Here is a 23,959-nt window from a genome sequence, read left to right as displayed (position 1 = left end):
GCAACGGAGCGCTCGTCCAGATGCTATGCGGCACAATGACCTTGCCGGTGCCTCTGTTGTCTCAGCATGGTGTTTTGCATATTTGTGGATGAGGTAATTTTCTGACTGGAGAAGGTTGGAGAGGATATGTTGAATTACTCTAGGCTTTCCTGGCTGCCAGAAGCCTCACTCAGCATCTCTGCCTTGCTGTAACTCAGTCTTTTACTTGGTGCTGCCAGCAGAAGGAGAACAAGGATATATTTAACTTCAGCTTGGAGTGATGTCATTGAAGATACTGCAGTTGAAATTCTCACCATTTCCCTTTACTTCATTGAACAAGCGATGATATTGTCCCTTGTTTTCAGTTTGATCTATGATCTATGATCTATGATTTATTTTTTTTATTTTTTTTTGTGCCTGTATGAGAACCTGTTTTCCACTTCAGCAATGATTTATCTGTCCTGGTGACGCGTGATGCCGTGTTTGGATATGCTATGCACTAAGGTGATAGATTAGTTCACTTGTGGCTGAGTAGATTTGGCTCCCCTGAGGCAAAGTGTTCAGTTTGTCTATGGAGGAACGGAGGTGTTGAACTATCTGTGACATTTCCTGTTGTGTTGTGACTGCATTTGCTCGGAGGGCTCAAACTTTCCCCTGCTCAGATCCTGGGACAGGTATGTGCGAGGGCACAGACACCGACCGTTAACCCTCTCGCTCTATCCTCGCTATCTCACCTCCTCTTGCCTACTTAAACCCATCCAGACAGGGCGTGTCATAATAACAGAGGGAAGAAAAGGGTCTGATCAAAGTGATTGGTCCTTCACTCCTGTAACAAAGATGAAAGATGGTATTTTTATTGCACGCTAGTAACAGTGTAACACTGAACTAATTGGTCTTGATCTGCCAATCACCCCAGGGGATGCAAATGGATACTCTTCCACTTTGGCTTCGAGGGGCCTCTGTGCTAGTTCGTGAAGCTGGAAGGAAAACAGAGTAAAATAGATAAATTAGCCTTAAATGAGCTGGCCCTGTGGTTTTCCTGGAGAATCCCTTGCTGTCTTATCCAGCCCACTCAACCAGTTGTGGCATGTGCGAGACAGCTCCTGACACAAGAGATTATTTTTACTTGTTTGAGATCACATTGTTATGTTCTGAGTTGGATAACTTGTTTTGATGTGATTGCTTAATAAAGAGGAGTCAAATACCATATGCTGAGGTGAGATAAATACAGTGAGAGGTTGACATCCTCTTCATGTATTGAGGGGATGAGAAATGTCTTGTTTTGCAACTTAATTAAGTTTCTTAAATGGTCCGGCAGATGCAGTTTTAATATCAGATGGCAAAAGAGTGGAGCTTGAAACCACATTACGGTTGAAACAAAAATGAATCGGCTATTAAGGGACTATCATTCAGGTCGTTTAATCAAAGCCAAACGTTTTAATTTTCAAGCTTTTCAGACATGACAAACTTTTTTCTTTTCTGCTTTTTATCCATTTAAATTGGATCTTTTTCCTTTTTAAACTGTCGATTGGCAAAAACATAAGAGTTAAATACTGATTCGTTATTGGCAGATAAATCAATAATAACTACGATTGTTACCGTGGTTGCAGCCATACACAACATCCGATTCGATCATTCAGGATATTTCATTCACTTCAGTTGTTTGTGTCTCCACAGGATCGTCCTCACACACTTACACCAGAGGAAGCTTCACTCACCATCTCAACAAAGAATTGGACAATATTAGAAATCAGAGGAATAAATTGGGTAAGTATTTGTATTATGTGACGGGGCTGATGAATTTCGCCTTAAGACCTTGAATTGCCGTGGAAATATATGGCAAAGATAAGATTTTACATATTGCTGACAGGCAGCCGCTTTCTCTTCATCTGCCTTAATTTTTTAATTTGGACTTGGACCAGAACTGCCTGATAATTTTCCAACCATTTTAGGATATTATAAACGAGGCCTGAGCCTTTTGGGGGAGCAGAGTGGGGTGGAGGGAGGTGGCGGGGGGGTGGGGGGGGGGGGGTGAAGCACAAAGGCACTTAGGATATTGGACAAGATGCAAACTTTATATTGTAGCAAGCCTTTTAGTGATGTCATTAATTTAGAAGGATGGTGCATATAAAGTGCACTTGGCAAACTTCTCGGGCAGGCAGGGTGGATGCACTTTGAGAATACGGAAGACTAACAAGGTTGGAAATAGAGAAAGAAAGTCAATATGGCAAAGACTAGAGGGCAGTCACATACACATTGTGCGAGGACAGTGGATGTCTAGAAGATGTAGTGCATGTGGTCCACGGGCTGTCAGCAGTGTCTACAAACATGACTGATGAGTTGTTGAAATACGAGGAAGATATAAAATTGAAATGTTTCATCTGGCTTGGAAAAATGAGACGCATTAGTTGCCCACCACACACGCTCACACACACTGTAACCAAAATATAAATCACAGATTCATTTTGTCGCATTTCTTTTTATCCAGGATTTATTATTGTTTCCACTAATTAAGGGAATGATGAGTGCAGCTAATTAAAGAGGAAGAGCAGAGTTTTTGAAGGTTATGAAGTGTATATCACCTGGAGCTGGGGTGGTTGCGATGAGAAGTGAGATAGTGTTAGGTACACACACTCACGATATGTTTTACCAAACCAAGCTGTACTAACCCTGTAAATACACCCAGAGGGCTTGTGGTTTCATTAGTTGTCTTTGATGAACACATTAATTAACCAGCGGTGGAAAGTGGTTTGTAACAGAGGAGTTCAGTTCGTCATTAAATTTGGTCTCTGACGCGTTTGTTGTCCATATATTTCTTAAGGTGAATAACCTCGCTCTTTGTTGCCCTCTCGTTTACTCGCAGAGAGACGGAAGAAAGCATCAGGATGGGAGAAGAACTTGTTGTATCCCATAGTGATGCTGAGCCTGCTCACAGGAACGGTGAGTGCTGAGACTGACCTATCATTAAGCCCAAACTGTTTACTCACGGCGTATACAGCCTGGCTGGTGGCCACCGGGACTAACACCGTTCCTCAAGACGCATCATTTCCCACAGAGTCTGGGTGGGGAAACTACTTTTGTTTAATAGCTGTTTAAGACGATGCTGGAAAGACACCTGCAACAACTGTGATTTTCCAAAAATTACAGTGTGGGACTGCTGTTTACGTCGTCTGATACTGTTGGATAACGCAGAAAGGCCATGTGCGAGGCATGGCACGTGCATCAAACAACCCCCACATTGTTGAGGTTTTCAGAAGCTTAACGCTGGAACGGTTTACAATCACAAGATAGTTATTATGCATTACCATACTTAGGGATCAGCGAGGCCCCTGCGATTCAATTATATCATGATGCCGGATACTTGGGAAGATTTGATCCATCTTTTTTTATAATTATACCATGTGTAAACAAATCTTTATCTTCCTCTGTGTCTGCAGACAATCTCAGTTCTTATGGTGGCCCTGAATATCCTCTACCTTCTAGTGGATGAGACCGCCATGCCCAAGGGATCCACAGTAAGCCTTCTCTCTAACCGAAGCACATTTTGAGATCGCACACACACACACGCACACGCACACACACACACACACGCACACACACACACACACACACACGCGCACACACGCACACAGAGAATGTAAACTGCAGAAGAGCTTGCCTATCAGACCTGCCATGTCCCCGGCGGAGACATAAATCAAATTCCGGATATGCTCAGGTGCATGTTGGAAGAAAAGGCTCGAGCAGATGTTAATCAGCCTCCAACCTTGTGCTTCTGGTTTTTGTTTTGGAAGCTCATTCAAAGTCATTTCACAGCAGCGTGCAGATGCAATGAGCTTGCTATGTGTCTCATGTCCACAATGAGTGAATAAGCTGCTTTTCCGCCCTTCTGCAAAAGGCAGACAGGGCCAGGTGAAGGGATCTTACCGTGAGGCCGACTAACCGATGTGTGGAATGGCTCTGAGATTCTCATCTCCGCCTAACATGCAATGTGTTTTAAGCTCTCTGTATCTCATCTCATCTCATCTGCAGCGACAGAGGTGCGTGCATGTGTGTGCTTGCATATGTGTGTGTGTGCGCTTGTGGTTGCATTCTTGTCTGAAAAGGGGCAACATAATGTATCCTATTTCTCCCTCATTTCATTTTGCGTCTCGCGGGCAACTGACAGCGCTGCCCTCGACATTCCAATTATTTTATTGAGCAGAGATGTTTTCTTTGGCATGACGCGTCGCAGAAAATCCCCCAAATTACACTTGTCATGTAGCTTGAAGCTGTCCTCCCTGTCAGTATGGCCCCACTAAATGGTTTATATGTTTGTTGAGCTGGATGGATGCCACACCTCTTATCTCACAGAACTAGGAAGGAGGGGGAGGGGGAGGACGGGGGTGTGGTGGCGGTGGTGGTGGTGGTGGTGGGGGGGGTTCTTGTCCTCTAAAACAATCAATACTGAAATGATATCCAGCTATCCCCCCCTTTTTTTTGTTTTTTTTTCCTTTCTTTTTTTTTTTTTTTAACCCTACCCTCCAACCCTCAGACTCTCGGCCCCTCTGGCACAGAAATCCCCCTCAGCCCCGCTGTCTGGGAGAGGATAAGCACAGCGGAGAGAAAGTGACATAAAGAAGTAGAGGGAGCGCCTGGTTTGAACAAGGTTCTGCCAGAGCACAGAGACTCGGACTGTGGGAAAGTCAAATGAGGCCCTGATACGCTGATTGTTATGGGGGGAGAGCACAATAGAAGTGCCGTGTCAATGTTTGTCTTCCCTTCCGACTAAGCATCCTGCCGCAGCCCTCGGCATACCGAGCAGCGTCCCGCTCGGCTTTGCAGAGCCGAGGACGGGAGCAGAGCGGGATCGTGAGGAGCCAGGAGAGATGAAGAGGAGGAGCAGGTGGATGGAGATGAGATGTTACTGCTTCATGCGCAAGCACTGCGACGGGCCAATAAAACTGCTGCTGCAGGCCCTTCTCTGTGGGAGCCGCCACACTTGACACTGTATTTTGCAAAAATGGACAATTAGCCGTGACAAGACAGCAATTTTCAACCCTCTAAAGTTGCCCTTGTCTGAACACAGAAATGTATTAATACTTATAGCACAGTAACTTTTTTAACTTATGGACTTTATGACCTTATGACCCCATCGTTCCTAAATATCCAAAATATTACCGAAGGGACTTTTTTGAAAGTAAAAAATAAATGCAAACATTGCTATTTCCATCATACTGATGGGAAGCATTGCAGAACAATTTCCTGAATTTGACATCTATATATTTATACATCCTTTCGAGCCATAGCAGTGATTCTGTAAGGTTAAATGATGGCAGGCTCTTATAGCCTAGTGGCAGGCGAGGGTTACATGTTGCAATCACGTTAAGGAGAAATACTGAAAGGCTTCTTCAAATCTGTACCTAAAGTCGGTAGCACCTTTATATTATATTTTTTTTTACTGACGTTTTCGACCTTTTGTTCGATATATTACAACTGAGGGAATTAAGCTTTGGTGTGGGAGAGATACAGGACAACTTTGTGGATGTCTTTTGGTCAGACTTGAAATATACAGCACATAACTTGTTTGGATGCTATAACTATGTTGTCTAAGGGTCTCCTTACTTACATGACCCACTTGAGGTAAAATAGTCCGAATGTGAGTCATAGATCTGCGTGTGATAGAAATCCACTGTCGGCCGTATCACTACTCGGGTATTACAGATGTGTTAATCGTACAAGCAGCGCATGCAGTGCGTCTGACTGACTCACAGAAGGCAGCAGAGACAAATCTGTGAGTCCCCCCCCCACCCCCCCCCCCACACACACACACACACACACACACACACACCTCTCGCCCCCGCCTCCCCCCTCCTCTCTCTCTCTCTCTCTTTGACATACACAAACACACACTCAATCGGCCTTCCCGCTACTGGAAAGAAAAGAAGTAAGAGTTGAGGGGAGGTGTACAGTGGGACCTCGGTGCCCCGAGCACGCGTGCACGCACACACACACACACACACACACACACACATTGCGAGTGCACGCACAATCTTAATGCATGCCCCCCCTCCCCCTCCCCCATTAATAAATGACATCAGATGCTGTCTGCTAATTCTCTGTGTAAGAGAGAAAGAGCTCTGCACCATGGCTCTGCAGTAAGCTCCCAAAGATGACAGTTGCAGAAAAAGGCATGAAACAACCTGCCAGGCTTCCCTTTTTTTCCCCTGCCGGCTCTTTTATGAAAACAAATCAAGAGGAGGACAATCGAGGTGCGCGAGGAGAAATAAAGTGGCAATGACAAAAATAGATAATAAACTTAAAACGAGGACTGTGCTCTAAATATATACTGTGCCTTTGTAGTATACTGTATATTGCCAGAATAGTGACAGCGCTGTATGCCAAGGTGTTGTTGTGGCAAAAGCTGCACGTGTAGTATATACAGCTATGTACTCATAATATAGCGATATGGAATATTGTAAAATGCTTTATATTATAGGGTTAATGAAGGTCTCGTACCGTGCAGTTGTTTTAAGGAGTTTTAAATAACTTGGATCCGTCGCATACTGTAGGTGCCCCGAAAAAAAAAAATCTATCATTTGACAACACGGACGCTTGGTATGTGCAGCGTACGTAGATGTATGTCTTTTTCCTGTTCCACTTTCAAAAGGCCTCAGGGGTTGGGTTGGGGTGGGGTGGGAGGGGGAGGGGCGGGGGGGGTTGGCGGGGCACGCATTTACTGAAGTATTTATTTAGTTGTTTTTATGTTTTTGGCGTGCTTTCAGCCTGTACACTCTTCTTACCGTAAGCAATGTGCTGTTTTTGTTTGAACACCTGTTCACATATTGTATGATCGACAGTGATTTGCAAAGAGCCTCTTTCATCTTGTTCCATTCATTACTCAGCCGATTTGATTCGGTCTTCCTCAAGTGGGGAAATTCTTCGTGCGGCGCGCACTCACTTTGCAGGATTTCTGTAATTGCATGTTTGTGTGCAACTGCACACAGCACCTAGTGTTGTTGTTGTTGTTTCCTTTTTTTTTTTTTTTTTTTCTTTTCTTTGTGATGTGTTTATATAAGATTGATGTGTGATGACGTTGAACGATCCAGTCTCCCTGCTTGTATCTCTGTCTCGCAGGACCGAGGCATTGGGAACACCCCTTTGTCCCCGTTTGGCGTGGCTCAGGCGGTGCTGGAGATCATCCTCATGTTGTATCCTTTCAGTGACCTCCCCTTTGTCTGTGGCCGGAGTGACATGCTCCATGGCCAAGAGCGACATTGTCAAGGCAGCTTTGTTTACCCAGGACATAGTTCGGCCGAACACCTTCCGGAAACCCATGTCGTGCGGTTTTGTCACCTCTTATCGTAGCTGAAAAGGTGCGACCTCGGGAACACGTAAAAAGACGACTCCGCGAAGCTGCTTTTCTACCGGCAGCAAAGTGTTTTTGGTCCTTGATTGATTTGCTGACCAGCTACTTGATGGTGTCTTCTGTCGTTGGCTTCTACAGCCTGCGAGTCTTTGAGGGACTCACTCCCAGTAAGGATGACACAACCATGACAACGGTAAGGATGGGACGGAGGGACAGGGAGTGGGGTGAAGTGGGGGCAAGGGTGCTGAAATTGCTCCTAAGGTTCTGATCTGTTTAGCCCCCCCCACCCCCCCCCACCCCTCCTCCTCACCATGCGTTTCATCTATTTCCTCATGTTTTTTTTTGTTGTTTTCTCCCATCGCTCCCGCCTTCCTCTCTCCTCTGAACTCCTACTGCTCACTAATGTTTTCCTCGGGCCCCCTCAATGGTTTTAGTTGATCTGTCCAATATTTGTTTGTGGGTTGCGTAAACACGGGCAAAGTGCAAACTCCTTTCTTGTACATCAGAGGGAGAATGGGCTTTTTTTTAGGGGGGGAGGGGGGAGTTGCGGGGGTGAAGGATGTGTGCTCTGTTCAGCCCACAGTGGCACCTATTCACTTGGTAATGAGTTTGGGAGTGGTGAGGCTTGTTAACTAGCCATGACGCTTCAGTGAAAGGACTTGAAAGGACAATAGAGGGAACCTGGTAATGAGCAACTTCAGAGGTACTAATTGTATAATATGTGGAACCAATTTAACATGAAGTGGTTCCTGCATATGTGTGGGCACATCATGGCTCAAACTGTTGGTGCTATGAGAGATTTTTTTTAATTTTTTTTTGTCATGGTCTTGTCTCTACGTTGATTTGAGAAGTCTGAAATCTGAAGTTTGACTATTTGTTTGTTTTCTCGCAGATCATTGGTTGCTGCGTTTCCATCCTGGTCCTGAGTTCAGCCCTGCCAGTGATGTCCAGAACTCTGGGTGAGCATCTCGTTTTGTGTGCATGTTTTGAATGCCTGTGTTCGACAAGAGTGTGGGCATATTTAGTTCATAATTCACACTGAGCCTTTGTGTACGGATTAAACGTTACAGTAATAGTTTGAGATGGATGAGAAGATGGATACCACTCAAGCTGCAGACGGTTACCGTATGTTGGCATAACGACTTGAAATTGCGCAAAACTGCAAGCTTTACTCTTTCTGAAGGTAACAGAAATCCACCTCTTAAGATCATCGTTTTTATTTACCCTTGATTTAACCAGGAAAGCCTCATTGAGATTTAAAATAAATCTCTTTTTCAAGAGCGTCCTGGCCAGATTTTAAATCTGAACAAACACCAGAGACAACTGTCCTGGCCAAGAAATAACCCTGCACGTAGCCTCATGCAAAAAAAAAAAAAAAAAAAAAAAAAAAACTAAACATTTTTGTGTAAATATAAGAAACAAGATATAACACGTTCATTAGTGAGTTTTACAGGAGCTGTTGTGTCCATTCTGTTACTTTTGGATAGATTGAGTTGCGGACGTCATAACGACCTCGCCCCCAAACAACCAGAAAGAGCCACCGCCCCTCCCCCGCAGCCATTTTCAGCACCGCCGCCATCACCAGGCGATGGGAGTTGAATTCTCCTATAGTTTCCCATAGTGACGTTCGAAAGGAGTGAAGGGAGAAAGGGTAAAAATGACAGGAGCAGCACCAGTACAATGGCACTAATAAACATGCAGAGTGCAGAGCACAGCTGTTTAAATAGCACTGCTCTCTCTGTGTGTGTGTGTGTGTGTGTGTGTGTGTGCGTGTGTGTGTGTGAGACCCACAGAGTGGGAGAATGGGCCAGAGCGAGCATACAGTGACTCACTGGGAGCTTTACAAAATATCAACAGGTTCTGCTTTGTGGGACTGAATAGATGAAAAGGAATAAATGCATGAGACAGAGTTGAAGAGAAAAGGCCTCCCAGCAGAAGATGAAAAAAAAGACATGCGGAGAGTTGAGTGTGACAAAGTGAGATGTTAAGAGACGAGAAAGGGTTTTGTGCGTTGATGTGAGGTGTTTTTTTGTGCGCGCCGGGTGGGGTGGGGGGGGAAACGTGCGCTGCAGAAGAGAACGGGGAACAAACACACACGTAAACGTGTGTTTGTTTAATAGCGGAGGTGCAGAGAGTCCGTCTCTGAGTGCAGGTTCGATGAAGGAGAGAAGGAAAGTGAAGAAAATCAACTGCTGAGCAATCAGTTATGAGTATATATATATGATTTTGAGATTTGTTAACAGAAATAAGTAGCCTCCCAACAACAATAATCTCCCATATGACCCTGATAAATCAGACGTATGCATCGTACAAATAATTGGGAATAATGCATTGAATGTTAGAACATAAATAACACATATTTTCTGTTTGCTGTTCCGGGTTTGTAAACTAAAGTTGAACATGTTCAGATCTGGCACTGAAAAACGAAGCCTGTTACTGGAATGCACAGTGCACAACAGTGGCACTACTTCTCTACTCGTGTGCCATTAAACCACAGCAGAAGAAGTTGGAGTATTGGGATGACATCATAAAAAAAAAAAAAAGAAAAAAAGTCTAACCTCAAACGGAGGAAAACAAAGTGGAAATGGTGACGGGCACGTGACGTTCCCGTTGGTTTACTCGGCTCATACAGGTAAATGGAAACGATTCTAACAATTAAGCAAAACGATTGCGGTCATCTCAATTGATTTCGATCTCAGGTGATTATGTAATATTGTGACAGGCCTACGCGGACGTATAATCGGCAGCATGTTAAAGTCTACTACTGGACTCCGGGCATTTCAAAAGGCAGACCATCTTTTTTTTTTTTTTTTTTTTTTTTACCACCAATTACATTTTCTCAAATTACCAAACCAGGATCAAAACCTTTGGCATTAGAAATGAATTTAGCCCGACCACAGCGGTCGGCCGTATCGACTGGGGTCTCTGTCATCTTTCTCCCCGTGTCTTCGCAGGCAATTTTGTTAAAGGTCCTTGATGCTTGCCAAACTGCTTACTGCGGCTGTAAATACAATCTCCGCAGACACTGAATCGATTGCCCGATCTAATTGACGGCAGAGGTTGTGAAGATGTTACCGGACAAGCAGAATGTCCGGCGACCGCGGCCTCCTCAGCCTGACACGTCCCGATATGGCTTCTGCATGCCGACGATGGGACCGATAACGTGTTGCATCCCTGGTGACGTGAAACGGAACGGTGCACGCGAGGTTATCGGACGCTTAATTATCTCCCCGCGTTGCTTTGCTGTTGGGTGGTAACGGCTCGAGTGCGGTGACGTGTGGATTAGGGGGCCAGAACGGAGACGCGGGGAAACAATAGGGCTGCCGATGGCTTGCCGAGCGGCTCGTGATCGGCTGGGACAGATGGTTTGAAATTGGTCTGTCAGCGTGGCGCTAAGAGGAGCCTGCAGGAGGAACTGCGGCTTTTTATCTTTGTGTGAAGGGGAGATGGAAGTCCACCTGCACGCCACCTCTGCTGCTGCTGCTATACTTAGCCCCCCCCCCCCCCCCCCTCCACCCCCCCCCACACTCCCCTCCGATCCTTTTGTATCCCGCAGGGAACCGCGCTCACAGTACTGCTAACGCACGAGGCACCGTCAAGTGATGAACGTAAGCATAAACTCTACCGTGCTGTGGATCAAGAGGACGTTTTGCATAAGCCCGAGTGGATTTAACTCTGGCTCTATCAAAAGGAGATACGCAAACGCGGTCATGTTTCAGCGACGTCAGACGTAATCGTGAATCTATGGAAGACCTGGGAGCTCAATAAATAGTCAAATAGAAGAATCTTGATGTTTTAAGAATTAATAATGTGAAGTTGATGTCTAACCCGGTTATTTTGTTGCGTCTCCGTGTCCTTCGCAGGTATCACCAGGTTTGATCTATTGGGAGACTTCGGCAGATTTAATTGGCTGGGGAACTTTTACATCGTCGTTTCCTACAACTTGCTGTTTGCGGTCGTGACGACACTTTGTCTTGTGAGAAAATTCACCTCAGCAGTGCGGGAAGAGCTCCTGAAGGCCCTCGGTAAATATATCTATGGCTTATTCACATATCAAATGTTTTCCTAACCAACACCTTTCAATACGCTGCAGCGTAGTGTTTCCAGAGTTACGCTCCTGTTCTTTCATGGCCTGCACTGTCTGATAATTGCTACCCGCCTTGGATACGTTGGATCCCATATAGAATATAAAGCGATTTATCTGCTATCAAGTTTTGCCTTCTCAATTTCATCCTAATTTTTTTTTTTTTTTTTTTTTTTTTTTTTTATCCACAAAGGATTTGTATGAAATATTGACAACTCCAACCTACTCTGTGGCTCTGGAGAAGGATAGTGTTTATTTCTCTCAGACAGCACGACCTGGAGTGACAAAACGGGAGAAATTGCAGTGAGATCCAAGGTGCTGCGGAACTGACATGTGACAGAGGATGGGGCGAGTCTCAAAGGCTTGTGGTGACAGGCCCTGGATGTTTGATACACAGGGTGGGATGGGGCTGGAAAACGTCAGACAGAGGCACTGAGGGGGGAAAAGGGACATCAATACTTCTGTCTAAGTGAAAGTCTGAGGCTTTTTAATGAGATTTTTCTGCCTTATCTCCCACTGCCCAGGTCTGGATAAATTGCAACTGTCAAACAGCCCCACAGACCCTGAATCTGGGAAGCTCTCGGCCAACGGGCATCAGAAAACTCTGTGAAAGGGACGATAGAGCAACACGCACACGCACACACACACACACACGCACACACACGCACGCACACACACACACACACACACACGTTAGCACAGCCGAAGGGAGATTTCGACAGTACTGCCTGACTGCCGAAAGGTGAAAAGGATTGGAAAGAACTTAATAAACCCGGGCAGTGTCTGATGGATGCTGCAAATGGAGGCTGAGAGCAATTTAGCTTCGTGACATTCCATCCTCTGCGTCTCGGATGGAAGCTGGGACGGAGCCAGGGCTGAGACTGAGGAGTGAAATAGACTGGCATCACTGCAGTGACCTTGATGTTGACCTCAACCACGACTGTGACTTCAAACCACCCATCTCTTGCTTCGGGGGCATTCTTCCCTACTAACCCCCCCCCCCCCCCCCCCCCCCCCCTCCCTACACACACACACACACACACACACACACACACCCCCCCCCCCAGCATCGCTTATCTGGTATTCATCTCCAACCTTCACACCGCCGCACCCGACTAAAGCAGGAGGGTAAAGCGGAGGTAACGAAGCACCTACTGCTCGGTTTCTCTGTTTCACCCGCCTCTGTACTCGGTAACCATAATTCTTTTTTGTAATTTTTTTTTTGTCGTTGTATAATGTCAGTACGTGTAATCTGTCGGTGATACAAGGCGCAGTCGCAGTTATTGGTCTTTAATCGTTGGTGTTTGATTGTTACGTGAACCGATTCGGGCGCGATAAGGTGTCAATTTGTCATTTTTGATTTAAGCTCAAAATGTGAAAAACGACAAAATGTGGCTTTGTGAAGCATTAAAATGAGTCACCTATTCCCTCGCGTCACAGCCAGTACACGAAGCTGCACGGCACCCATACAGTTCACATGATACGCATTGTCACCGTCATCATTAATGATAGGCCTAAGATTTTAGCACCCCCCCTCCCCCTCCCCCACCCCACCCGATCTCATTTGTCTTTTTAATCTGGCTTTACTAAAGTGCGCTTTAACTTTATTGATGATGTCATTAGTTTGTATGAAGTAGGCTAAGAACTTTTTTTAGGTGCTCTAGATTTGACTCGAGCTACTCTGCAAATGGGAAACGATATGGGAGTTTTATTCACTTCAGTTCCAGTGAGCCGAATGCTTTAGTGCATTTCAAGCTAATGCTGAAGTTCTGGTTCCTAAGATTTTATTATGCACAGTGAGAAAATGTTTTGCTTACCCCCCCCCCCCCCCCCAAAAAAAAAAAAAAAAAAAAAAAGACAGGGCACAGGGAATTGTCCCATTTATTTGTAAATGTTGTATTTACATGTACATATTCTATTGTGTTTCATACCTCTTTTGCATTATTTCGATGTAAATATTGGGCTCTCGCTGAGCCCACTGAGGGCGTGACTCACTGAGCATTCTGTATTTCGTTGTACATATTCTCTTTCTCTTCTCTCTCTCTTTTTTTTTTTTTTTTTTTTTTTAATAAACACCTAGATCTAATGCAAACATGTAACGATCTTCACACGCAGAATGCACGAGCGGCAACCATCCAGCTTCGTCGCCGGGAGAAAGACTTCGGTGACTCGGGCGCCTTTTACATGTCGTCGTCGTATTGCTGCATAATCTTCTGAACTGTAATGCTCTTTGTCTCCAGAACCACCTTAAATGCCTTATACGACAAGCGTCTGGCAGGCTTCACGTTAAGGTTGTTTCTTGTTCTGTGGCAGTTTGTTTATGTCCGTGTGCATTACACCGTGAGTCTCGGCAGTTCCACTGTGATCCCCCCCCCGTACGCCACCGAGGTTCTAGTCTAAAGCCGGCTGGGTGTATCACCTTTTTTTTTTTTTTTTTTTTTTTTTTTTTCCCGGTTGTTGTTGTTGTTGTTGTTGTTGCCATGAATGTTGTCACGGCGGCTCCATTTTCCGACTCATTCATTACCCGTGAAACTTGAGCACTCGTTAGGATAGAGTCGAGCCATCCGACGATGTTTTTTTTTTTGTTTGTTTGTTTTTTATGGTGTTATAGATGTCGTCTTTTCGTGGTAACTGAAGGGAGGAAGATGAAGAACGGAAAATTGAATTTACATATGCATCGTTGAAACGTATGAAACATTTCTTTCTCGGGACGGGGGGTATGTTTTACATCTAAACTGTCTGCAGTTGGATGTTGCGTCGTTTCAAAAAGACTGGATTTACACAACATTGACAACCCTCGATCAGCAAAACTCACACCGACGCCAACTTCTCAAATCGGACCCTTTTGAATGTTTCGTGAAGGGTGAGCGATACGTATAATGGCTCCCACCGTCTCAAATCCAAAGCCGGGTGAAGGACGTGACTTTAAAAGATTCGGGTTCAACCAAATTCTAAACTGGCGGAATCGTTTGGTCGATGTTTGATGTCGCGCGTCGTTTCATGCGTTTCATGTGTTTCATGTGCAGCTATTTCATTGACAGTAAAACCGCGCTGATCACTGGATACTGTGAAAAATGAAGGATGATGCTGTAGTTTGATGAATTAGAAGAAGTATAAATGACTTAATCTCTTCATCGGGGAGGAACTGCAGTTCAAATTGGTTCAGTGTTGAGTGTTTACAGGTACAGCGTGTAATGGTTGTGCTTGTAGCCACTCGGCTACAGGCCGCAGTGTAACTGGACTCTGCGATACGCCCCGAATAAAACATCACAATCATTCTCCGGGCGGTCGCTGCTGAGGTGAGAACTGACGGACATTTTCTATTCAAGCGGTCTTCCTCTTGTTGCCTTCACAGTACATCTCTGCGTTGTGCGGGTGTTTCAAAAAGTGGAGAGTTGGCCTGTACTGGAAGTGAAGAAGCTTTTTATTTCTGTCCGTACGTCAGTCGATCTCTGCATGTCATTTTTGGTACAATGTTTTGTGAATGTATTTTTTTTTACGATTTCTTAGTTTGCAAAACGTGCGTTTCGTTATCTTTTGTTGTTTGTGTGTTTGCAAATAAAAGAAAAAGCTTCAACATCTTGTCATTTGTCGTGGCGGCATTCGGGACATCGCTGGCGGCTGACTCGTAAATTAAAATACTTCGGAAGTTTGGAAGGAAAAAAAAAAAATTGCACCTACTCACTTTCTTGTAAAGAGTTAAATCAGAAGGGGCATCGTGGTTGGCGGACGGTTAGGCTGCGGAGCAAATAACTTGGACGTCCACCTTTCCAGCGCGTCAAACCCCAAACCTTCCCTCTCCCCACATTTTCTGTCAGTATCTGCACCACCTCTATCAAATGAAGGCAAAATGCCAACACAAACCTTCAGAAAGAGTACCATTAAGAAGAGTGATACCATATTTATGCTCTTAAGTAAGGAGCTGGAGCCAGGATGTGATTAGCTTTGCTTCGCGTAAAGACAGGAAGCAGGGGCACCAAATAGTGTGGCTCTGTCCAAAAAGAAAGAAAAAAAAAAACCACTTATCAGCTCTCGTAAAGCTCACTAAGATGTAACATCTCATTTGGTTAATCCATAAATAAACAATGTAAAGATGACAGCTTGTGGTTTAATGGGGAGTTGCGTGCTGTAATTATGTCTTGTCAAGCAAGGAAGTCGGTGTGACTGGCTGCTGTTTGGCAAATAATGCTAAATTCTTTTTTAAGTACAGATTAAACATGAGAGATATGATGTGTTCAGTGAGATTTAGAGGTGTTTTTTTTTTTTTTTTTTTATTCAGATTCACTCTTCTTGAGAACCGGGCTCGCGGTTTCCTTTTGCTCGCCGTCTTCGTGCTAAGCTAAACTAATTGCGTCAGCTCGTCTGCGAAATCTGCGAGTAGGTGAACTATCGCCGCGACTATCGCCGCGTGGGATGGTCCAAAAGTGCTCTACCTGGTCAGATGAGTTTTTTGTGGTAGGCGGACCTGCACAGCGGGCAGCCGGGTCTGCCGTCGGCCGTGAACCCCTCGAAGGCCTCCAAACAGAGCTGGTGGAAGAGGTGGGAGCAGGACAGGAGCACGGCGCGTCGGCCCGACGCGTCGGATTCTGTCGAGAGGCCGGGGTCGCGCAGCGCGGTCAGGCAAATGGGGCAGTCCCACACGCCCCTCCGGACGACCTGTGTGAGTTCGAAGCAAACGCAGTTAGTTCTTCGACTGACTTTGCGCGTGAATCCGACTGTCCTGATTAGCGGGCAGCGCCGGTGACTTCCCCCGCGGCTTTCCGAGACAAATCTGTTGGCACCACCTGACAGGTTTGATCAGGCACCGGGAGACGACGTGTTTTTTTTTATCAGTGATCCTTACAAAAACAGAGCCCCACCAATGATTAACCAAAGACAGCTTCCTGTATCTAGGGGCCAACATGCCCCGCTGTTAAATGTTTCATAACGAGCTGCAGTCCGCTTTCTAGAGTTTGCACCCGTGAAAAAGGTGCAAGGTAGGTGTTGAAAGCACATTCACTGTTTGATACTTCGTGTCAAGGCTGAGCCCCTCCTGCCTTGTGCTCAACCTTTTCACACCAGATAAAGAAAGAAGGAGAAAAAAAAAAAAAAAGACATCTTCTTTGCACACACCCCACCCCCTCTATGGAAAATGGTACTGACTGCAATGAAAGCCAACAATGAAGCCTTATAGAACAGCAAATCTTAATGTCTTTTCAATTCCTCCGCAGCGGTCCAGGCGATGAAAAGCCTCCCGTGCATTATCGCACTGATTTTTTTTTTTTTTTTTGTAAACACAGAGGATTACTAGCCTCGTCACTCACATTCATTTGGTGAAGTGAATGATCACCTCTGGAGAGATATGTGCTTTCTGTATAGCAGCTGTGATGCAAGCATTAACATGTCGGGGGAAAAGGCTGCACGACGAAATCACACTGGGATTTCATATTTTTACGGGGGCCTTGTTTTAACGACGCAGCAGAGTGGATCTTGTTCCTGACCTGGCTCTTTATTCGGTCCCAGTCGTTCTCCCGAGGTTCGGAGGCGCTCTTTCTCTCCAGCTGCTGGAACACTCGTCTGCTTGATGACAGTGAGCGGTCGATATCACTCAGAAAAGCCTCCGTGTCGGTGTGACAGTATCGGACAAAGCTGTCATTCAACTCCTGCAACTAATTAGAAAAACCATTTTAGCGGCACAAAGGATGCGAACGTTTCATTCAGATACACAATAGAGTCGTGTTGTCGGCGACGGCTAATTGTGTGTGTGTATTGTAACGGCTGAGGCACGCTGACAGGGTGCAGTTGTTAAACAGCCAGATCAATACAGTCACGTCTCCCACTAACACGGAGAATTAATGGAAACCGGTAAAAAAAGGAAGATGGTGCTGGGAAACATGGAAACACACACATCACTGACACTTTTTTTTTTTTTTTTCCTGCTTCGTACACACTCTCACGAACATGTTCTCTCCTCTGTCCTGTGCACAGGGTTTCAGCAGCTCGTCGGCAGAGCCGATGGAAATGTCGTGAAATGCCTTAAGTTCTCTCCTCCTGCTCTGCATGTGATTTACGGCGGTATTTCTGGACCCATTTACCCAGCAGACGTACGCTCGGGCAGTGACGAGGCGTCTCACCTGGACACAGCTTACAGCTCACGGGGGTATTTCGATGTTTCCAGGCAGGGCTGTAGCTCCCATTAAAGTCATTTCCTCTGGGGATATGGGCATTTTAGCACCCCGGTGAGAGTTTACATTGCACATGGTGGGTATTTTCCAGACTGATTGCAGTGTTTCCGACGTCCTGTGTTTAGATTTAACTACTTCTAGAGCAATACATGAAAGATTCTGTATTTCCCCCGAGAATGTTGTCAATGGTAGTATAGGAAAGGCTTTGAAACAGAATTTAATTGAGTAATTGAAGTAGAATAGAGCCAAATACTGCACATGGACTTTATTTTTGTTGTTTGGGCAGTTATTATTATTGTTATTAAGGGGACATGGACGTTGATTTAAAATAACGCGTCTCAGTTCTACGGCGCGCCACATCAACTATGGCATTCTGAAAGTGACCATTTTTAAACAATTACTCTGGTGTCTCTTTACCCAGAAATCATCTGTCTTCTCCCATTTAGAGCAGCTGTTGCTAGGCAACGATTAGTCCAAACAAAACTAAAAATATTCAGTTTACTATAACATCAGACAGCCAGACTGTCAATCAACTAATCGTTCAAGCTGTGTTGCACTACATCTCGGAAAAGTAATAATTATTAGTAATTACATTAACCTGTCAGCACCTGCTCGCGCACATGTACTTGTCTTCTCTATAACACACACACACACACACACGCGCACACACACACACACACACACACACACACACACACACACACACACTCTCACTCTCTCTCTCTATCCCTCAGCCTGTCACAGTGACATCAGAATGGTTTTTATCACTAATTAAACAACTGGTAACCATTCGGATGAAGAGTTTTATGTGCCTGGCTGACTTTTCGACAGTAAAGGCAAACAGTGCAGCCTCTGGTGAACTTTGCCTCGCTCCGCAGAAGGTGCGGATGAGAGACGACGCAGAAGGGGGAACTCGAGGTGGACGCAGAGGCGTTATCTCACGGTAATCCATCTCGATGTCGGTACTGTCTCCCTTAATGTGTTGACTCAGGGTCGGACCTCCGAAACGGAGCAAAAATTGAAAGCTGGGCATCGGGTTAAGCTGATAAGACTTCTGAAACTGACCCGATATGTAGGTGTTGTTTTTTTTCCCTCTCCTAGGGAACACCTGTGGCTTCATGGTACAAAGATGCTTTATTGCCTTCTGCTATCATGAGCAAAAACTGAAAGAAAAGGTCTCTCCGTCTCATACAGGTCCCGGCTTAGCACTAACACGCCCGTTTGCATTACAGTCAGCTAAGCAAATAAGTCTTCCTCTTGAAAATCAAGTCAATCAGACCTGTCAGCGCTGTGTTGCGCAGCTCTTGAAGATCATCCTCGGTGCGACAAAAGATATGAGACAATCTCATGACCACCCACAACCACTGAATCACACAACTTGAATGTAAAGCGGCTGACGGAGACGATGACTCCGTCCTGAGAATGTGCAACCCGGACGCGGCCTAATGTGTTAGAACAGAGTTAATTGGCTCAGTAAATGCTGTGTCTTTGTTTACGTGGCATATTAAGGCCCGGTTTATAGGCGAGATGATGGAGACCGACAGGGGGGATGGGTAGGACCCCCTGACCCTTGCATACGTTGTAAGTGGTGCCCTCAAACATTTGTCACTTTTGCTTAATCAGCCTCTTTGAAGCGCAGGAGCACTCTGCGTGATTACAACACGCCGCACGCACAAATAAACAGCGCACGGTCTTCGCTGGAAACACATGTGGTGGAGCTATCATAGGGAAGGGTCCCCGGATGAATTTACAAACAAATGCCTCCGCGCCCCTAAAAAACAGATAAAGAGGAATGGTGACCAGTGTAGTCTTTGGTCATTCAGTTGGGGGAAGTTCACTAGGTGGCAATGTTCCCTTTTCCTCAGCCCAACCATGCAGGCAACGCAGCCTCAGAGCCAAACCACCCCATCCACTGGCTGCTTATGAGACCAGCGGTCAACATTACTTCATATTTCCTCCTCCAAGTCTGGTCGTCGCAGCATTTATAGCTTTAAAAAAAAAAAAAAAGGAATCAGGTCCTGACATGACAACTTGAACCAAGTATCCAAACACCGCCGCTAACTTGTTCACCTCTTCACCCTCTTCCATCGTACTCAGTCACAGGACTACACAGACAGACAGACAGACAGACAGACAGACAGACACACACACGCACGCACACACACACACACACACACACACGCACACACACACCAGACACGAATAGATGGATGAAGGAACACCAGACCCAAACATGCACAGGAGACATGGTGCTATTGTGTTGACCCTGGAATGTCCAGACTGTTTGACTAAAACACAAAACTCTCTCCGCATTAGTGGACAAACAGTGTATGATTCACAAAGCATCAAAGGGGCTCGAGAGGGTATGAGCAGGTGAAGGTGTGTGTGTGTGTGTGTGTGTGTGTGTGTGTGTGTGTGTGTGTGTGTGTGTGTGTGTGTGTGTGTGTGTGTGTGTGTGTGTGTAGGTTAGCACTGGGGTCAGTGAGTCCCTGAGACTCACGTCTCAACCCTCATGATGTGATGTTCGTCCCAGCCGTGATTTGACCAACTAAACAGTCGAAGAATGTCAGCGTAGGGGAAAAAAAAAAAAGAAGAAAAGGACGAGACTTGAGGAGAACCTTTGACCTGCGGTGTGATCTTGTGTATGTTTGTGTGTTTCAATAGACTCATGATGTGTTCACTGCAGCGTTAAAGACCAAACTCACCCTCGCTTCCAAGAACTTGCGTCTCAGCTTTTTGTCTTCCGGGCCGATGGTTTTCTTGATATTTCGGTACCATTTTCGAGCAACGTAGCCTCGCCAGTATGTTTGAATCCTACACGTGCACGCAAAGAAAATAAACAATTAAAACAAATAAACAACAATCAGATAACATACTGGGACATGCACGCTCAACGATGTTACAAAAATGCAGTAAAAAAAGTACAAGATTTGCCAATTTCTGAGTAAAGAACATATCTACTCCTCCCCGTTTAGCTTAGTTGTTCTTTGTAAAACCTAAAGCAAACTATAGTAGATTGGTAAATGTTGCTCAACTGATATGAATCATATAATAAATGATACCTTCATTCTTACATTTTACAATGTAAAGTAGAGTTCCATTGTAAAATGTGCTAAATAAATAAAATTGAGTTCCTTTTTTCTGCGATTTAAAAAAAAAAAAGTACCTGTAAACTACATTTGTTACGGTGTTCATGATATGACCTGGTTTTGTTCTATGTGCTGAAATGAAGCTAATGTGCTGATAAAAATCAAATGCACGTAAATATATCTGTGTACACACATGTAATGTCTTGTCTATTTATTTGTGGAAACAGTAAAAGATGTTTTTAAATGTATTTAAAAAAAAAAAAAAAAAACGTTTCTGGTTTCTGTACCTGGTGGCACACCGATGTCTGAAAAGACGAGCTGCATCGTGGATCACACGTGTTTCGTACTGCTCCCTTCTGCACATCGGGCAGCACTTCCTCCCAGAAAACCTCGCGAAGGCCTGCAGACATGCTCTGTGGAAGATGTGAGAGCAGGACAGCAACACCTACCCCCCAAAAAACACAAACAAACAAACAAACAACAACAAAAAAACATGTAATAAATCAAGCAGCAGCATCTAAACCGAGTTTCTTTGAGTTTAGATTTAATAGTTTCACTGACTATATGGGTGGCTGTGTCTCCTGACATATTGGTTTTCAGGATTTTTTTTTTTTTTTTTAAGTGCTTAGGAAAGCTCGAGTACAGTACACAGGCTGTGCACATATAGTGTGTGTATGTGAGGTTTAAGCCATGCTAAATCTGTGTGTATCCACGCACATATGTGAATGTCTGTATCTGCCTTTCAGTGTTATTTGCCGAGAGGATAGAAGGAGTCAGCATGACCCCCAGTGGGCCAACTGCGACCTGGACTATAGCCTCCCTCTACCTGTGAGAGGGACTCTTATCATCTGAAAGGAGACAGCCGAAGCTGTGGGGCTTGACACACAAACCCGTTTACTCAGATCTCCAGAGGGCAAGGGGGAGGCATATTGATTTTTCATTGTTTTTGGCCTGACCAACACACTCCATCACCAGTGAAAGGGCCCCCTGCAGTGCACAATTTGCAGGAGCTCGACAAGCCATTAGACCACAGAGAAATTTCACATCTCTCCATGCTTTGAGGCAACGGTTTATAGCACGATGTACAATAAAGAAATAAAATACAGCCTTAATGGAAAGTTGAGAACTTTTTTTTAATTTGAATTCCAGCCTTTTACAAACAATTTATGGTTAGTATTAAAAAAAAAATATGAGCTTGACAGAGAAGCAAAGACTCCAGTCCACACAACTGATTCAGAACAACTGCTGCTGTAAGCACTTTTAACTGTCATATTAACGCTTGAATGCAACACAAGATTGTAGCACAATTGCATTGTTACAATATGAAGGCTTGCAGGAAAATGCCAAATCAACAAAGATTCCCTCTTGTCACTTTCCCTTGTTAGCAGGCTCTAATTAACTTTTTACTTTTTTTTTCCTGAGTCAAACTAATATTTACACGTGCGTCTATGGCAACTGTGCTTTGTGAGGCCGCCTATTCTAGTCCCGCATTCTTGAGGAGATTGGCATCTTAAAAGGGGATCGGAAAGGTGTAAAAGACTGAATGACCCCCTCACAGTAACACACTGATTGCTACATCATCACGTCACAGTTGAGTTCCAAGGCAGTATGGGTAAATTTGTACAGTTGTCTACACAGATTAGAACATACAGGAACTGCAGGGGGGAAAGGAGGGGGTGGTGGTGGTAGGGAGGAAGGGGGGGGGGGGTGCTTTGAGTTTGAGGTTTCCCTGAGGACAGACACATAACACTGAAAACATGTGGAAAAAAAAAAAAAAAAAAAAAAAAAAAGGAGCTCTCTTACAGAGAATTAACAGTAGCTACTGTGTTGGGGAATACCTGAGGCCGAAGGCGAAACTCCTCCCTGCATATTGCACAGGGCTGAGCCGATTCCTCCCGCTGAACAGACCTCGCCTTGACCCGAGTCCATTCATCCTCTGTCAGTCTCTCTCCAGGTGATGCCACCAAACCCAACTTCTGAGCTTAAAGAAATATGAAATGTATAAATTAGTGGTTATAAACCAAGGAACAAAGTCATCCCCCCTCCCCCCCCAAAAAAAAAAAAAATAAAAATAAAAAACACCCCGGTGCTTGTTCTACCTAATGTCAAGGGAGGTGGAGCAGGATCAAGCACATATTCTCTCTCTTCTTGTCCGTGTTGTCGTTGCAGACCCCTCTCCTCCTCCTCCTCCTCCTCTCTCTCTCTGGTCCCGGGATGTCTGCATGCATTTCTGGTGCGGGGCAGCAGAGGGTCAGAAAGCGGCTGCAGCAAGCTTCTCGTTATGTGGTCTTGAAAGGCTACTGAGGCCAGCACCAAGCTGTTGCTCGGTTTAGACTTCAAGTTCTGTAAAAAAAAAAAATAATGTTCACCACAGCAGTTATGTCAAACGATGCACGAGGCATAACTAAAGTTATAACTTGGACAAAGCAGAAAATGTAGACGTATTTGTCTCAATCAGGATAAGTAATAAGCAATAAATAAAACTAAAATGCAGTCTGAAGCACACCACTCCAAATAATAGCAAAATGCACGAATAAATTACTGTATGGCCAAATGGAAAATGCTTTAATTGCCAGATATAATTCACTAATGCAGCAATTAGCGTGTCAAAGTCATTACTTTTGAAAAGAGACACAAAGAGCACAGTCTGTCTTCCAAAAAAAAGACGGTAAGTCTGACCTCATTTTGCCGAGAAATGGAATAATATATCGCTTATTTATTTTATTTTTTTTACTGGAAATAAAATCTCGTGGAGCTCAAGGTGACAACAGGTGTTTGCTGACTATGTAATTAAAAGCTAGCAGGTGCAAAACAGACGACGAGGCGGCTGGATTTTGCCCGACTAACAACACTGCTTTCGTGTCTAAAATTAATAAACTCAAAGTCTAAAAGATGTAATGTACAACGCTCGGTATTCAAATTAGCGCATGTTCTTTGTATGAACAGAATAACAGCGGAGTGTAGAGGAGCTCAAATCCAAACCTTCCGCATTGCCGTCCCATCAACGGTGTTTGACCGGTTACCAGGTTACCAGTTCCCCCGCCCACCGCGTCACCACAACCGAGCCTCACCGCCGCCTCTGATTGGCCAAGCTGAGACCTCCACGTCTCCCTTGGCTGATGAGAACACCGTGAAATTGATCGTGTGGTGTATTTGATTTCTTTTTTTTTTTTTTTTTAATAATTATACAATAGTGCAACACATTGATTCTCTCAAGTGACTGTGAAGTCATTCAGTGATTTAAGCCATTTGAATTATTTAATGTTATTCATTTTCCACAATATTTAAACAGCAGCGG

The 23,959-nt window shown here is 44.8% G+C and overlaps 2 protein-coding genes across 2 annotated transcripts in view; one reads left to right on the top strand and one right to left on the bottom strand.

Annotated features, from left to right (window-relative positions):
* The window catches only part of lmbr1 (limb development membrane protein 1), a 34,191-nt gene extending 19,206 nt beyond the window's left edge, over positions 1-14,985 (top strand). The window contains exons 10-17 of the mRNA XM_069159528.1: positions 1,657-1,746; positions 2,843-2,919; positions 3,417-3,494; positions 7,093-7,166; positions 7,427-7,517; positions 8,217-8,283; positions 11,188-11,349; positions 11,933-14,985. Of these exons, the coding sequence (XP_069015629.1) occupies positions 1,657-1,746; positions 2,843-2,919; positions 3,417-3,494; positions 7,093-7,166; positions 7,427-7,517; positions 8,217-8,283; positions 11,188-11,349; positions 11,933-12,018 (725 nt within the window). The 3' untranslated portion in view covers positions 12,019-14,985. The remainder of the gene's footprint in view (positions 1-1,656; positions 1,747-2,842; positions 2,920-3,416; positions 3,495-7,092; positions 7,167-7,426; positions 7,518-8,216; positions 8,284-11,187; positions 11,350-11,932) is intronic.
* A 779-nt stretch (positions 14,986-15,764) lies between these two features.
* rnf32 (ring finger protein 32) lies at positions 15,765-23,652 on the bottom strand. The gene is made up of 7 exons (XM_069159368.1): positions 23,644-23,652; positions 22,761-23,004; positions 22,500-22,642; positions 20,949-21,106; positions 20,278-20,386; positions 16,889-17,056; positions 15,765-16,064 (listed from the first exon to the last, which is right to left on the bottom strand). Exons 1-7 carry the CDS (start codon positions 23,650-23,652, stop codon positions 15,846-15,848), a joined length of 1,050 nt encoding a protein of 349 aa, XP_069015469.1. The 3' UTR covers positions 15,765-15,845.
* Between the last annotated feature and the right edge of the window lie 307 nt (positions 23,653-23,959).

Source organism: Embiotoca jacksoni, unplaced genomic scaffold (genome assembly GCF_022577435.1).
Source record: "Embiotoca jacksoni isolate LCO1_2020_lvr unplaced genomic scaffold, fEmbJac1.0.p SCAF_25, whole genome shotgun sequence".
Lineage (NCBI taxonomy): Eukaryota > Metazoa > Chordata > Actinopteri > Embiotocidae > Embiotoca > Embiotoca jacksoni.
The sequence above is the reverse complement of the archived record's forward strand: the minus strand, read 5'-3'. Positions and strand labels throughout refer to the sequence as shown.